General features: G+C 37.1%; 1 protein-coding gene across 8 annotated transcripts in view; it reads left to right on the plus strand.

Moving 5' to 3' along the window:
* Positions 1–15,783, plus strand: part of scn8aa (sodium channel, voltage gated, type VIII, alpha subunit a) — a 49,689-nt gene that overhangs the window by 10,960 nt on the left and 22,946 nt on the right. For 3 of the 8 annotated variants that reach the window (XM_057319989.1, XM_057319994.1, XM_057319991.1), the window contains exons 3-14: positions 1,156–1,273; positions 2,507–2,597; positions 2,721–2,849; positions 4,917–5,008; positions 8,397–8,618; positions 8,943–9,006; positions 9,200–9,341; positions 10,912–11,118; positions 11,208–11,495; positions 12,002–12,307; positions 13,537–13,672; positions 13,767–14,005. In XM_057319989.1, coding sequence (XP_057175972.1) covers positions 1,156–1,273; positions 2,507–2,597; positions 2,721–2,849; positions 4,917–5,008; positions 8,397–8,618; positions 8,943–9,006; positions 9,200–9,341; positions 10,912–11,118; positions 11,208–11,495; positions 12,002–12,307; positions 13,537–13,672; positions 13,767–14,005 — 2,034 coding nt within the window. Of the gene's footprint in view, positions 1–1,155; positions 1,274–2,506; positions 2,598–2,720; positions 2,850–4,602; positions 4,695–4,916; positions 5,009–8,396; positions 8,619–8,942; positions 9,007–9,199; positions 9,342–10,911; positions 11,119–11,207; positions 11,496–12,001; positions 12,308–13,536; positions 13,673–13,766; positions 14,006–15,783 lie in introns of all 8 variants that reach the window. The other 5 variants (XM_057319993.1, XM_057319995.1, XM_057319992.1 and 2 more) reach the window with 3 other exon arrangements.

The following is a 15,783-nucleotide window of genomic DNA, read 5'->3' on the forward strand; positions in this document are numbered from 1 at the left end:
CCTCCACGCCCCATGGACTCATAACCGGACTCTTTTTGTTTCCCCTCTCCTGCTCCACGTCCCCCTCCAGAGCCCCCTCCTACCCTCCTCGGTTGGACTTTACGGCGCGAGGATGCGCCTTCTGGGAGGGTGGCAAACTGTTTCAGTTCTGGTTTTCGTGTCTGTTCATTCCTGTGTCAAATAATCGTCATTAGTTCATCAGTTTCACCTGTGTTCCATTAGTTCATTAGTTCCTTTTGTTTGCCATCTTTATTTAAACCCTCTGTTATCCTCAGTTCTTTGTCGGTTATTGCTTATGTTTACGTTTATCTATATTTTGTTTCTGAAGTGTTTTATTATGGAATGTTAAGTCTACATGTATTCTGTTGTTCTGTATTGGCTGTGGATGTCAGGAGCTGTCCATGGTGCTGAAGGTTTTTTTTGGTCTTCTGCAAAACTCAGGCATGTAAAAGGAAGTGCAGGGGATGTATTCCATCTCTGCAAAATGCACAGAACCTCCCATTAAACTTTGATGGTAGCGAGAATGTTTTATTTAAACAATTATGAGGTTATCCGCTGCTGTGAGCTTATGTTGGCTTGTTCGTGGTCTCGAGCATGAAGACATTCCTAAAAGATTTACCCATAGGCCAAAATTAACTTTTCAAATTCAACCAGAGAATGATTCATTTTTGCTATTACCACTATGAGGCCTTGGTTTTTATTTTAAAACAATGCCCACAATTTTATTCGTAAAAGATTGTGTACACATTGACATGTCAGGTCAATAATGCTTCTTCAGATTCTCTTGTTTGATCCATTACATTGAGGTTTGGCAACATGATTTATTTAAAGTGGTAAATTCTGCTGTTTTTTTCCAAAGCTCTTGCATCACTATTTGCTCTATGTATTATGATATCGATTGTTATGCTCTCTTCTTGCAATGTATTCGAGACATTATCAATGTTTTGCTGTGTAGCCTTATGGACTTTGCTTTCCTGCAGAATGTGATTTTAATTATTACGTTGTTTATAAAGTAACACGTTGAGTGTTATACTGTGACATACTGTGTAGTTCATCTCTCTGCCTACAACTAATCTATGTTTCTCTTTTGTGTCTCTTGCTTCTCTCTCTCTTTTACTCTCTCTGTCATTCTGGCTCTTTCTTTTTTCTCCGCAGACATTTATAGTGCTAAATAAAGGAAAAACAATCTTCCGCTTTAGTGCCACACCTGCCTTGTACATAATAAGCCCTTTTAATCTTCTTAGGCTAATATCTATTAAAATTTTGATACATTCATATCCTTTTCAAGTTGCTGAAATATGCATTTACAGTATGTTATCTCTCTGCCATGTATGTAATATCTCTGCTTATTGGTGGGGTGCATGGAATGGTCAGGAATAACACTAATGGTTTCAGACTGACAAGTTGTAGTTAAGCAGTCTATTTTACAGTGGGGCTGTAACAGCATATCAGAGGGTGTGAATGTGGGAGTCAATTTTAGATGCATGGCAACAGTTTTTGTTTGACAGAGGAGGTTGCCAAATAGAGAGAGATGAAATATGGTGGGAAGGGGAGCTCTATGGTCTGTTTTCAGAGGAAAACCAGAGCCAATCTGTTTGACTTACAGCCCAGCACCATGCAGTTTCCATATTGGATGCTTATGTTATAAATACCTTTCTTTAATGTGATGCAATGTAGACTCCCATTATCATTATTGGCTTAGTGTTTTGTAATCATATTGTTTTAAATGACAGAGAGGTTTTTATTATGCACTTCAATGTGTCCAATACAACTAGGGCTGTGCAACGATTAGTCGCGATTAATCGCGTCCAGAATAAAACTTTGTGTTTACATAATATATGTTTGTGTACTGTGCATATTAATTTTGAATTTATAAACACATACACGTATACATTTAAGAAAAATATAAAATAGAAAAGTTAATCAATGTTTATATATAATTTAAATTATATATAAAAATATAAATAAATAAATACATTTAAGTAATTCCTACATTTATATATTTGCATGTGCATGTGTTTATAAATACAACATTTTTATGCACAGAATACAGACATACTGTATATTATGTAAACTCAAACTTTTATTCTGGATTTGATTAATCGTTGCACAGTCCTAAATACAACACAGTTTAAAAAGGCCATACATAGTGGCATTTGATTAATGTTTTGTTTAGATTGTGATGCTACATTAACTTGTGCATCTTGTTCATTCATAAGACATTTGTATGCAGATGGTGTTAGTGTAATATTGGATGAATGAAAACAACAATTATCAAAGATATGCAACAATCATGTCAGCTATAGAGCTTTAAGCAGCCCTCTGAGGACTGCTTGACTATTTTGACGGTTGATTATAGTCCAAACATCCATAAACATTGTGACTGCCCTCATGACAATGCCAAATGAGCAGAACACTGCTTTCGGCTTTGTTAAAAATCTGTTTTAAAGCTGTTATATTTAACCTTTGATTGTTGACGTCTCTAAATTTCCTTAACCGATACCCACAGTATTCAGCATGTTCATCATGTGTACAATTTTGACCAACTGTGTGTTCATGACTTTTAGTAACCCTCCCGAGTGGTCCAAACAAGTAGAGTAAGTACTGATATTACTCTTCATGCCCCGGAACAAACCATTCCAAATATTAACCACAATAGTCAAACAGACATTGTAGAACTGTCTTTTCATCATTTCCATACCTCATGCTCTTTCCTTCAGGTACACCTTTACTGGAATTTATACGTTTGAATCAACTGTAAAAATCATTGCCCGTGGATTCTGTATAGATGACTTCACATTCCTAAGAGATCCATGGAACTGGCTGGATTTCATGGTCATCTCAATGGCGTAAGTTTTATAACCTTTACACCTTATCAGAGACAAATTAAGTGTTGGTGTCCTTGTTAAAGGAATAGTTCACCCAAAAATGAAAATTCTGTCTTAATTTACTCACCCTCAAGTTGTTCCCAATCTGTATAAATTTCTTTGTTCTGTTGAACACAAAAGAAGACATTTTGAAGAATTTAGGAAAACAAACAGTTCTGGGGCACTTTTGACAATAATTGTAATTTTCCTACTATGATAAGTGGTGGCCAAGAACTGTTTGGTTATAAGCATTCTTCCAAATATCTTTCTCTGTGTTCATCAGAACAAAGAAATTTATACAGATTTGGAACAACTCAAGGGCGAGTAAATAAAGACAGAATTTAGCTTGTGAAACGAATGTTTAAGAACTAATTTGTTTAAGAACTAATTATGGGTCTTTGAATAACTATTGTTATGGAATCTTTATTCTGGAAACATTGTATAATACACGTTCAGATGTCTGATTAGTAAGGTATCATTTGGTTAATAGCAATTATATAAAAGGTAAAAAGTCAGGACTTTTTCAGCATTTTTAAACATAGTGTGCTGTGCTGTGCTATGCCACAGGAGGTTTGTTACTGTATATTTATTATAATCAGAAACATTGGTAAAATCATAACTCTCCTTAATGCATTTGCAAATGAGTATAGGAAATAATTCAAATCTGTCGATTTTTTTCATTTGAAACTTTTCTTGGTAATTGATTTTGTTATGTTGGGGACACATTTTATACAGCTATTATTAGGTGTCTGGCTATGGTCTCTAACCATATAAACATTTTTAGGTACAGTAGCATCTTTATGGATGTGGCGCTCTTGTTAATTTCTCACCACACTTCATGTGTTTATGTGACTTTTATGTGATGTTTTTTTCTGTTCATCTCTCTGCTGCTGTCAGTATTCCTGGTTCTCATACTGATCCAGAAAGTTCCTCTTTTCTTCTCCTCCTAAGATTTTTTGTTGTTTCAACAAACCAGTGTTGAGCTATTTAGCAACCCCAGCAGCCTACGCAGCAAACTCCCTCTCATTCTCTCTCTCATATGCTGTCTTTTTTCTCTCCTCCATTTTTCATTTTCTCTGTTTTTGTTTCTGGTGTTTATCCAGAAATCCACACTGTTTTCTACTGTACAAGTAGTAGATGTTTATTTGCAGTATAAGCTCTGTTTCAAAACCTGACGAGTATGGAATGATTTGCATAGGTAGCAAATATAGTATGTTATAATACATTTTTACACTGAACTATTTTTTATTCCATATGAATAAATCAAGTTTTTAATGATTTTTTAAAATTCTCTTATCTCTTAACATGTGTTGCTGCTTTAGAATTTGTCTCAAACTAAGTATTTAAATCAAAGTTTTGCAACAGAGTATTAATAAACATCTAATAATATTTGACCATATGACTATGTTTATAAAAACTTTTAGGGGTGGGAAATACCATAGATCCAGTATGCAATCCAATGATTGCGATACATTTCTGCAGATGAGGAGGATTTCATATGATAGTTTCTTTATGGTGTCATTTCTAGCAAACGTCAAAGACAAAATAAACCCAAATCACTTGATATGTTCTCATATTGTAGTACTACTGCACTATATAGAACACTGTACTGTATTGATTCCTCCCCCACCCCTAAAAGCTTTACACACTTAACAGACTTAATCTATGGATGTTATCGAATACTAAGTCATGTCTAAGATCATGTCTCCATGTAACTTTGATCTGATCATTGCAGGTATATAACAGAGTTTGTAAACCTAGGCAATGTCTCAGCTCTGCGCACGTTCAGAGTTCTGAGGGCATTGAAAACTATTTCTGTAATCCCAGGTAAGAGAGTGTGTGTGCGGGCGGGCGGGGCCGGGTCGTGTCGGTGTTAGGTGTGTACGTGTATGTGTGTATTTTGGTTTTCTTTTCCTTCCTTCCTTCCCCCCCTTAGTGGACAGGTTCTGTGAGTGGCGTACCTCCTGGTGGTTCATTGGCGTGGTGGTGGTGGTCTTGGCGTGTTTGTGGTTGTCACTGGTGTCTGTGTGTGATCCTCCCTTATTTCAGATATGTAACAGAGTTTGTGGACCTGGGGAATGTATCTGCGCTGAGAACGTTCAGAGTTCTCCGAGCATTGAAAACTATCTCTGTCATTCCAGGTGAGATGCAGCTTAAACTCTGAGGTTTCAATATCACCTCTTTTTACTATTCGATTTGAAATCTCTTTTGTTGGACTTTTTTCTCCATGATTTTTTTTAGCCTAGGTTAATTTGGAGAGGGCCATTGAATTTGCTTTTTCACTATTTCCAAAATGATCAAAAATGGTATTTATACATTTTTGATAGGCTTTGCAGTCTATAACTAGTTGCTGGAGTCCAGACTTATCTGGTTTCAACAGTTTTCCCCCTTAGAAACATCAGCGCAGAGAGCATTTAGAACGTCACATATTCATGTTAAGGCGAATAAATGGAGCTTTTACTTCCGTGAAAATCAGTCCGTTTCCTCCTGATCAAATGCTTTAAAATGACTTTGATATAACCCAATGTAATCCAGTTGGTTCAGTCATATTAGATTATATTTTTGATTTGACTGAAATCAGCCCATTTAGATGCTTTGTATATTTGATGTTTACTTGGTAGGGTGGAGCTACAAAATAAAGCAGATTTCTTCAAGTTTCTTATGGCCAGATAGTCTCTATCTGTATTGCTAATTGTAACCGCAATTACTTTTTAGAAGCTAAATGTAGAATTCACCATTGTGTAGGCCATGCTTAAAGTACACGTTGAACTTTGCACTCACTAAGCAAAGTCAGACTCGAACGCAGGTGGAAAGGTATGAAAATGCCATTATTTTGCTGATTAAACCACAGCACATACCATATATAAGGTACTGTGTTGGATTAAATCAACAAACATTTAGAACGTATAGTTTTTTATAAACCAGCCTCTCACCCCCAGAGCAGCAGGAGTCGAGCTATGTTTTCTTCCCCAAGATGAAAGTTGCATGTCCCTGAACGAGATCCCAAAGAACGTTCTTCTTACTTATTTATGAAGACTGCCAAGCCTAGTTTGTGACTTATTTTATGCTGCATGATGCTTTGGAAGTCACTTGCTTTTATAGTATTAGCCTACTAAGTGCTGGCTGCCTTTTTATATTCTTTTTTTTTCACTTTTTATTTGTGTGAAACCCACAAATTGCACAAAAACATAATATATAATATAATATAATATATTCGTGTGTTTTTCAATGGAGATTACTAGAGATGCACCGATATATCGGCCAATAATCGGTATCGTCAATAAAAGCAATTTTTCACACTATCGGTACCAATGATCAGGGCCGATATGTCCTGTCAATGAAAAGAGGACAGGAAAATGCAATGAATTTGTGCTCGGTATATAGAAAATGTTAAGAAACATCACCAGTTTGATGTTCAATATTAACAGTCATTATATGAATGAATAACATTTGGAAAGTTAAGCAATATTAATTTAATCCTCAGAATCGGCATAGGCAGATATCACTCTGAATAATCGGCTATTGGTGGAGAAATTAGTATCGTGTATCTCTAGAGCAGTGGTTCTCAAACTGGGCAACTAGTGGTACTCGAAGAGACCCCTGGTGGCACGTGACACAACAGAAAATCAAAAACGCTATAAGGCCTATATTAATTTACATTTCGTGTTTTAAATACAATTTCAAATGTTTAATACATGATCGATAAATATAGAATACATCTCATATAGCCTAAGTGCAATTTTAATATAGTTGTATGAATTATTGTTTATTTATCATAAACAATGTAACTCGGCGTAACTACACAACTTTAGAATCCAAAGGTCTCTGTTATAGTGAGATTGATTATATTTATTGTACATATTTGACAGGCAGCTCAAACACAGAGCGGGAGCAGACAGGCGCTTGTGAGTCTCTCACTCTCTCTCTTCCGATGAGCTGCGTGTAAATGAAGTTTCTTACGTATTTCTGAACTGGAACCGCTGTTTAAAGCTGTTGTTAATGCTGTAAAGTGCTCATTCAACACGCGTCTGCATCTACTCGAGGTTAAATCTATGAAGCGTGCATTGCGATTTAGTTTTGACGCGCCACTTTGACAAGAGCCACCGCTGTAAAGTACGAGTCTCTCTGTGTGCTATACACAGCTGTTCTCTTGATGTTTATGTATAGGTACATTTATTTATCTTCTGTGTTATATTCTTTCTTTCACAGAAGAGTGTTCTCTGTCCACTATTACTACTGACTAACTTGAAAAAACATGTTTTTAAGTTTGAAAAGTGTTTGTATTATTAATACATTAGAATTGGAGGACGAGGTGTATCTAATCATGAGGCAAGTAAAGATTCACATATCTACTATTAATTTGAGTGTTTATTCATGTGATTTTCTATGGCGGTCATTAGGTGGTACTTCGAACAACTAATTTTACTAAAGGTGGTACTTGATCTGAAAAGTTTGAGAACCACTGCTCTAGAGATGACCTCACCAGTTGTTAATTTCCCTCGCAGAGATTTGGTTAAAAGTATTAGGCCTGTTTTGAGTAGCATCTAATGTAAGTAGTTTTGAGAAATATAACCGAACAGGGAATTATTTAGCTGACTTAGTATTGACATTTACATTTTCTGCCGTGTAGAGTTATTTTGAGGAAAAGTACAAACCTACTCTGCAAACCCTGGGAGAATACTACTTTTTGGTGGGCTTATTATGGGCTATTGTGGAGGCTGTAGTATATCAAAAACAAAACATAACTTCAGAGTTCATCTTACATTTAAGAGCTACAGGTCTGTTGTCCCGAAGGTAAAGCAGATCCTATTTGTTTCAATAGAATGAAGAACGAGGTTGGTTTTATGGGAGGGGTCAGTGCACATGATGTTCAGCTCAGCATGTTCTGTGGAGACCTGAAGCTTTTCCACTGGAGTTTTTCTCTTCAGCCTTCAGGCTGAAATAATCTGCATGTAATCTTTACCCCCTAGTCCCTGCCTGTTTTTTACTCCCTATGTTATGGCCCTCTGGTTGTGCTGCAGTATTTATAGAGTAATGGATGTTCAGGTTGTCCTCGCTGTTAGAGGGAGTCCTCTCTTTGTTGTGGAGAATTGTGAAAACCTGCACTGGAAGTCAAAAAGGTTTCAGGATTAGCTTTGCATGTCCTCCGATAGTCATATTTTCAATTGGCATGTATAAATATCAAACGCAATGCTTGAAATGAAGAGATGGCTCCTAAACAGTGGTTCTGATTGTTTACCGTTACATATTCATGATGTCATTACTGTTATATATTTATTATGTCATTATCAACGAAAACAATAATTCAAGGCATGAATCAAAAAATGATTGGAATTGTGAGCATAATTAACCAAATCATATATTACACATGAGCTGCCCCAATATGCCTCAATAATTAATTTGTAAATAAACAATAGACAGTAATATCCTAAATTTGTTCACGAATATTCCCAAATCATGCCTTGAAACTCACACTTCTGGAACTTGAGCAAACATGCAATGCTTGTGTGCATATTTGCTATCTCATAGGTCTGAAGACCATTGTCGGCGCCTTGATCCAGTCAGTGAAGAAGCTGTCAGATGTGATGATCCTCACAGTCTTCTGCCTCAGCGTCTTTGCTCTCATTGGTCTGCAGCTGTTCATGGGAAATCTGCGACAGAAGTGTGTCATCTGGCCCATAAACATCACAGAACACTACCAGGCCAATGGCACCCATGCTTTCAACTTTGATGAGTACATCATGAATGAAAGTGAGCTTCATGTAGTGCATACACTAACAAACACTCACACGTCACCCATTGTACTACACAACTATTAGAATCCAAAGGTCTCTGTTATAGTAAGATTGATTATATTTATTGTACATATTTGTTATATTTAGAATATAAACATAGCAAGTTTATACCAGCCAAGGGTGATTCATGACATATTATCAGAACCTTTATTTTATTATGATTTTTATCATTTTGGAAAGGTTTTATAAGTAATCAGGTCCAATGTCCCAATACGTAATTGCACCACACACTACAGTGAAATGGCCTGGTTAACCTATCCCATAATTCTGTTTGTTCCAGCCAATTTCTACATCCTGCATGGCCAGTTGGATGCTCTCCTATGTGGAAACAGTTCTGATTCAGGGTAAGTGTCTTGTCTACTTTTATCTAATATTAAATGCTTTTATCTATATAAAAACAACACATGGCCTGATCTCAGCATTAGATATAGATATTTATACAGTGTATCATCAGGTTTAGCAGATATAGATTTTTTTGTGAGAATTGTTTTTCTGAATAGTGGAAAATACTTATGTGCACTTTTCCCCCCATATCAGTCGTTGTCCTGAAGGCTACACGTGCATGAAGGCTGGTCGCAATCCGAACTACGGCTATACCAGCTTCGACAGCTTTGGCTGGGCTTTCCTGGCTCTGTTCCGTCTCATGACGCATGACTTTTGGGAGAACTTGTACCAGCTGGTAAGGGCGTTGTCTTTTTTCCTCATTTTTTTTCAGAAATCCTTATTTTGTTATTAACCATTTTAACATTTTTGTCATTTATATATACGTAGAAGAAGCTACATTTAAAGAAAAATGCTTCAAAACATGTAGTTTATACAGTATATAAATGTTATTCAAACCTTTTTTAAAGGTCACTTCCAATTCGTACTAACCAGTTAATTTTTGTGTTGATTCATTTGAATCATTGAGGTTTATGAACTACTTTAAGTGGACATTGTTTGGATTCCATCACTTTAAAAAAAAATACATTCATTTATTTAGTGCTGTTTATGAGTAAATCAGAAGCATCTGGGACAGATTCTATTTGAATTCTCAAATATTTGAGTTACATTTACAATGCTTGCATAATTGTGCTTCATGCTGTCCGCATCTTTAATGAGTGTGTTGAGAAGTGTTTAGGATAAGCTACAATGTTTGTGCTTGTGTGGACACCCTTCCTTCTGCAGGATGTGAACAAACACACTGAACCCGGTGGGATCAGGAGCAGTAACGGACAGTTAGAAAACTAAACCGCTAAATATAGCCTGAGCTCTAGTTCATTCTCTACCATTACTTGTACCTGCACGTTAAAATCCACATTGGTGATCACGATCAGTTTTTAGAAAACACACGGAACGGAATGAATCAGTTTTAATGACAAATGAAATTTATATTTAATTAACACGTTATCTTAGGAAGCCCTTTTAATTTCATATCTTTTCATTGAATAATGACAATAAAATCAAAAGTCTACATATTAAATACTAAGGAGCTGACTCTAAAAAAAATACTTTTGTTACAGTAACCTTACAATATGTAGTCAGGTTGATCATAATATCAAAATATTTATTCAAAAGTCATAATATTGAATATTTGTGACTTGGAATAAAAACAGTTAATTTAGAAACCACACGTTTTTAAATGACCTGACAAAGCATTTCTACAGTATAGGTTTAAACTGACAATTGAATGAACATCACTATACCCTTTATTCTATTAAACACAAGTAACTGCAGTTCTTAAAAGCCGAAGGAGGACACAGTATTTTCTTATTATTATGTCTAGCATACCAACTGTACTGTTGAAAACCTTGAAATTACTAGCTACCTTTCTGTTCCTTTCATTTAAATTTTCTTATTCCGAACAATCTGTTGCTTTGTTTATACACCTGCACATCAGGGTGCCAGTTGCTGCCTTCAGCCATTTTGTTTAATAGAGCATATGTTTGCATGTACTGTATATGTGTGGATTCTAGGCATAAGTAGGTCAAATACAAGCAACTGAGACTTTATATCCTGACATTTGCATTTTACTAGCACTAGAAAGTCATCATTTTGTCCCGTCTGTTTGTGCATTATAGGATAAAATCATTGTTCCTTCATACGTGTAGTTTAAAATGGTGGAGCATGATGGTAGCAAAGCCAAGGGCATTAGTTTGAATACCTAAAAGACACCAAAAAATATGAGACTTGAATGCACTGCGTGTGTGAAAACAAGCCTTGTTCTCAATGCACTGTAGTATAAGATGCTTTCTGTACCTTATCCTCAGACCCTGAGAGCCGCAGGGAAGACCTACATGATTTTCTTTGTGCTGGTGATCTTTGTCGGTTCGTTCTACCTTGTTAATCTGATCTTGGCTGTGGTAGCCATGGCATATGAGGAGCAGAACCAGGCCACTATGGAAGAGGCGGAGCGAAAGGAGGCGGAGTTTAAAGCCATGCTGGAACAGCTGAGGAAACACCAGGAGGACGTACAGGTCAGGCGGCAGTTTAATACTGATAATCCTGATTCTTCATTATTTTCGTAAGCCTGAATGACTGATTTTAGTTGTATATTTGATGGTAGGCTAACGCCATGGCGACGTCGGCGGGTACGGTGTCTGAGGACGTGGTGGAGGATGATGGCGATGAAGGTGGGAACTTGTCTTGCAGCTCATCCGAGATGTCAAAACTCAGCTCCAAGAGTGCCAAAGAACGGCGTAACCGCAAGAAGAAGTGGCGGCAAAAAGAGCAGGACAAGGAGAAAGGAGACAGTGAGAAGTTTGTCAAATCTGATTCTGATGATGGGAGCAGACGGAGCAGATTCCGTTTCCCGGACAACCGGTTAGGGCGCAGGGGCTCTATAATGAACCAGGTATAAAGAAAGAATGAATGACATCTAAAGCTTTTACCAGTCATTTTTATATATACGTATGTATGCATCAGTCTTTTTATAAGTCATTTACCTGTTTTTCTAATTCATGTGGTTTTATTTTCTGGCAATAAACATTAAATGAACATCAAAAATAAATGTCCAAAACGTGCCAAATGTAGTTTTTGTAGTAAACAAAAAAATCCCTTTTTGTATCTGTGGTTTAAATGGTCGAGCTTAATGAATAAAGTCATCAGCAATGTTAAAACACTGAGAAAAAGAACTTATTATTTATTTGCAAAAATTTGTATTGGATAATACTTATTAGACATATCTAATAGATCTCAGAAAAACCCTGAATTTATGCCTCCGATGCTTTATATAAAAATTGGACATCGGTTTGTACCATATTTATGGAAAGTCTATACGAGTCTATATGTCTATACAAGATACAATACAAGAGGGTTCAACCCAAAAAATTCTCCATCATCTCTCTCTCATTCCTCCAGTCTCTGCTTAGCATCCCAGGCTCTCCGTTCCCTTCGAGGCGTAACAGTAAGAGCAGCATCTTCAGCCGATGTAAGGACGGAGGCTCAGAAAACGAGTTTGCTGACGATGAGCACAGCACAGTAGAGGAGTTTGACGGTCGGCGCGATTCCTTCCTAAGCCCCCAGCGCCGCAGCAGCTACACCGGTTACTACGGCAAGCGTAACAGCACCGTGGATTGCAACGGAGTGGTGTCTCTCATCGGCCCGGGGCCCGGCGGACGCCTACTGCCTGAGGTGATAATAGATAAGGCAGCTACTGACGAAAGTGTAAGGAAGTCTAAGCGTAGATCAGTCTATGCATGGGCATTTTCCATCTCCTGGTCTCTTTCTCTCTGTTTGGCTCTTTGCATTGGTGCGATGGTTCATTTGACTTGCTCTAATATTCACCCTTTCGGTTTGGAGGACCGCTGTGATATGCTGCCCTCCTATTTCAATTTGAATATAGAGAACAAGTCATTGATTAGAGATAGAACTGACTTTGTTAGCTATTTGAACTACTAGGATGTAAGAAACTGTGTTTATTCATATATCTTAGTAGTGACTTAGCATGTTACATAGCTTTCCTCTCTTTATTAGAATACATCAAAACAGTTTTTTTATGGTTGTCTTTTTGTTACACCATCTACTAAATTGTCCCTGTCTTCGTTTAATTCTAATTTAAATTTAGTTTTGTTTATTGAATACATATGTTAATTTCATATTGCTTTGTATTTCAGTTTTATATTCACACCCAGTCTTCAGAATCTAGTCCCTTTATATTTCACTGTTCTTTTTTGGTGTTTTTCATATTTAGTTTTCTTTAATGTCTAAAACTAATAATTATAGTTTTTCTGTTTTTATATTTTAAATGGCCAGTAGTTCCATTATAATTATGATGGTAGCATTATAGATTGCATGGTAGACTGCCAGCTTTATGAATCTTGTAGCGGTTTGGCATAGCTTATCTTTAGCATGAGGTTAATGGATTATGGTATTTATGATTTTTCTCTCTTGACTGAATGCATGCTGATGCATGCTCACTGGATCTCCTAAATGTTTGGAGATGCAGGGGCTTCATATGAGAGGAGAAGGGAAACGGAGGACAATGGTTGATTTACAGTATGATAAAGTATAACCAGAACTCTTAGCCAAACTCTTCTTGGGTTTCAGCATTCAGATATTTAAAAATAGATAACGGCACATAAACTGTATGTTTGTTTCAATGCTAAATGCACATTTTCAGTGCAAATCGGTCTTTCTGTTCTATGCTATTTATGCCATAGTAAAAACCCATCCATCTCTGCCCTGCCTTCTCTCCTTTGAGAGTCCAGCATGTTTCTGCCTTTATGCATTCTAAATAAAACTGTTCCTATCCTACCAAATGTGTAAAACCAAACTTTTCTCTTAACCAGCCTTCCTCTAGCTATCCCTACGCTGCAGCTTTTCCTTCCAGCCACCAGTGGCACTGTGAAACATCACAATATGTTTGTTTAACCTCATTATTTTCCTCCTGACAGCCGACCACTGATGTTGAAATCAAGAAGAAGCTCTCGGGGTCTCTAATGGTTTCCGTGGAGCAGCTCAACGCATCGTTCGGTCGCAAAGAGCGAGCCAACAGCGTTATGAGCGCTTTAACCAACACACTGGTTGAGGGTACGTTCACATCTAACCTAAAGATTCTTTTGAATTTAAAAAAGGAATCAGTTTCCATGGTAAGCATCATTTAATTCTTGACTGTGTCTTGTAGAACTGGAAGAGTCTCAGAGGAAATGTCCACCGTGCTGGTACAAGTTTGCCAACATCTTCCTTATTTGGGAGTGCGGCCCTGTTTGGGGGAAGATTAAGGAGACCGTGAACCTGATTGTGTTTGATCCCTTTGTGGACTTGGCTATCACCATTTGTATCGTGCTTAATACTCTCTTCATGGCCATGGAGCATTACCCAATGACGGGACAGTTTGAACACGTGCTGTCTGTTGGAAACCTGGTGAGCATTTTACACAGATCTCTGGATGAGTGAATCTGTTAATTAACATATGAATCATTTTTCTCTCGCCTGACTCCCCCATGGCTAATTTTTTGTGGGTTCCTTAGGGAACATTCATGTTGCTGGAACATTCAAATCCATTTTTGTAGGGACAATGCAAAGCTGAGACAGTTTGAGTGTGGCAGCGCACAGCCAGCATAAATGTTTCATGTAGCCTAATTGACGAGAAGCCTCCAAAATGGTGGATTCACAGTTTTGAAACCTGTTTAATTTTCTGCCTGCGTCTGTGTAATTTATGCTGGTCTATATCTGCGTGCCAGTAGGGCTGGATGATTCAGTGAAAATTCATGATATACAGCCGCGGAAATAAATACCAAAGACCATTCCAAATTTTCATTTAATCGGCATTTCTAGATGTATTGTGGCCATTCCAGTCCAGTGTCTGACACGTTTGTGAATATACACCGGTCTGTTACTGTGGGGACATTTCCATGCCTCTAAACATGACACGGCACAAACGAAACGTGATTGGTTTCTTCACCTGTCATCCATATGGGCTCTTGGGTTGGCCTTGACCAAAGAAAGCGGCCAAAGTTTCGCGAGACTAATAAACTGTAGATTCAGAGAAACTGAAAAATTTGAAATGGTTAAATAATTTAAAAAAAATCCCACTAGTTGTTATATTAGTGAATATACTGTATATGACAATGATTGAAGATCATTCTTTATGCTCATTTAGAAAGAAACTGTGGAAAACATGCCCTGTTTTTAGTCAAATGTTTACATTATTTTACTTGCCAGATAGACTTGTTGGTAACCATGGCTAATCAAAATGATGCTTTCTCTGGAAAAAAAGAACAAATACACAAAGATCAGGAACATATTATTTACATTATGCTATATTTCCCAGCCCTGCATACCACCCACTCTTTAACGCATTATTTTTCAATTTAAGAGTAGATTATCTTCTTAACCTTTTAACTGTTCAACTAGTTCCTTATTCCTAATACTGTAGTACATTTGAATATTTACTATAGTCAACTGTAGTAAAATTCCTAGTGTTTTTAACCTGACCATAATCTACAATTCAGCAATTCAATATCAATTTGTTTAGCAATTCATTATGGTTAATACTACAGAATACCATGGTATCCATCAACATTTTAGTAAATGTTAACTAATGGTGCTGTTTAGCGTGCTTACAAAATGTTTATAGGCTCTCCTACTTGTAAGTCGCTTTGGACAAAAGCGTCTGCCAAATGAATAAATGTAAATGTAAAGTGTAGTATTACTATAACATACTACATTATACTCTAATTGACTGAATCATGACTGAATTTAACATGATTAAATACTGTAGTACACTTTAGTATTTACCACTGTAGAGTATTTTATCATGTGGGCTTTTGATCATTTCAGTCATAAATCCATGTTGTCAGTGCGAGGCTGTACACAAGCCATAAATCATGTTTTTCCAAGTCACATGTATCCTGGAGTGAATCATGTGTGGCACGTCAGTGACCTCTCTGAATGAAAGTTCAGTTCTGCTGATGTGGTGGTATAATAATACATTTTTTTATTATTATGTATTTAAATGGCTTAAGTACACCTGTGAAAGCTCGGTTGTCATGGTAGCAGGGACGTACTGAGCAATGGGATGGAGCCAGGCCATGGCTGTGCAGGCGGCAACATGACTCATATTCTCTGGCTGTGCAGACACGTTGCAGGCCTCCTGAAGTCAAGGCCACCTCCTTTGTATCCACCTGCAGCGTGATTTA

This window comes from Triplophysa rosa, linkage group LG21 (assembly GCF_024868665.1).
Source record: "Triplophysa rosa linkage group LG21, Trosa_1v2, whole genome shotgun sequence".
NCBI classification, from domain to species: Eukaryota; Metazoa; Chordata; class Actinopteri; order Cypriniformes; family Nemacheilidae; genus Triplophysa; species Triplophysa rosa.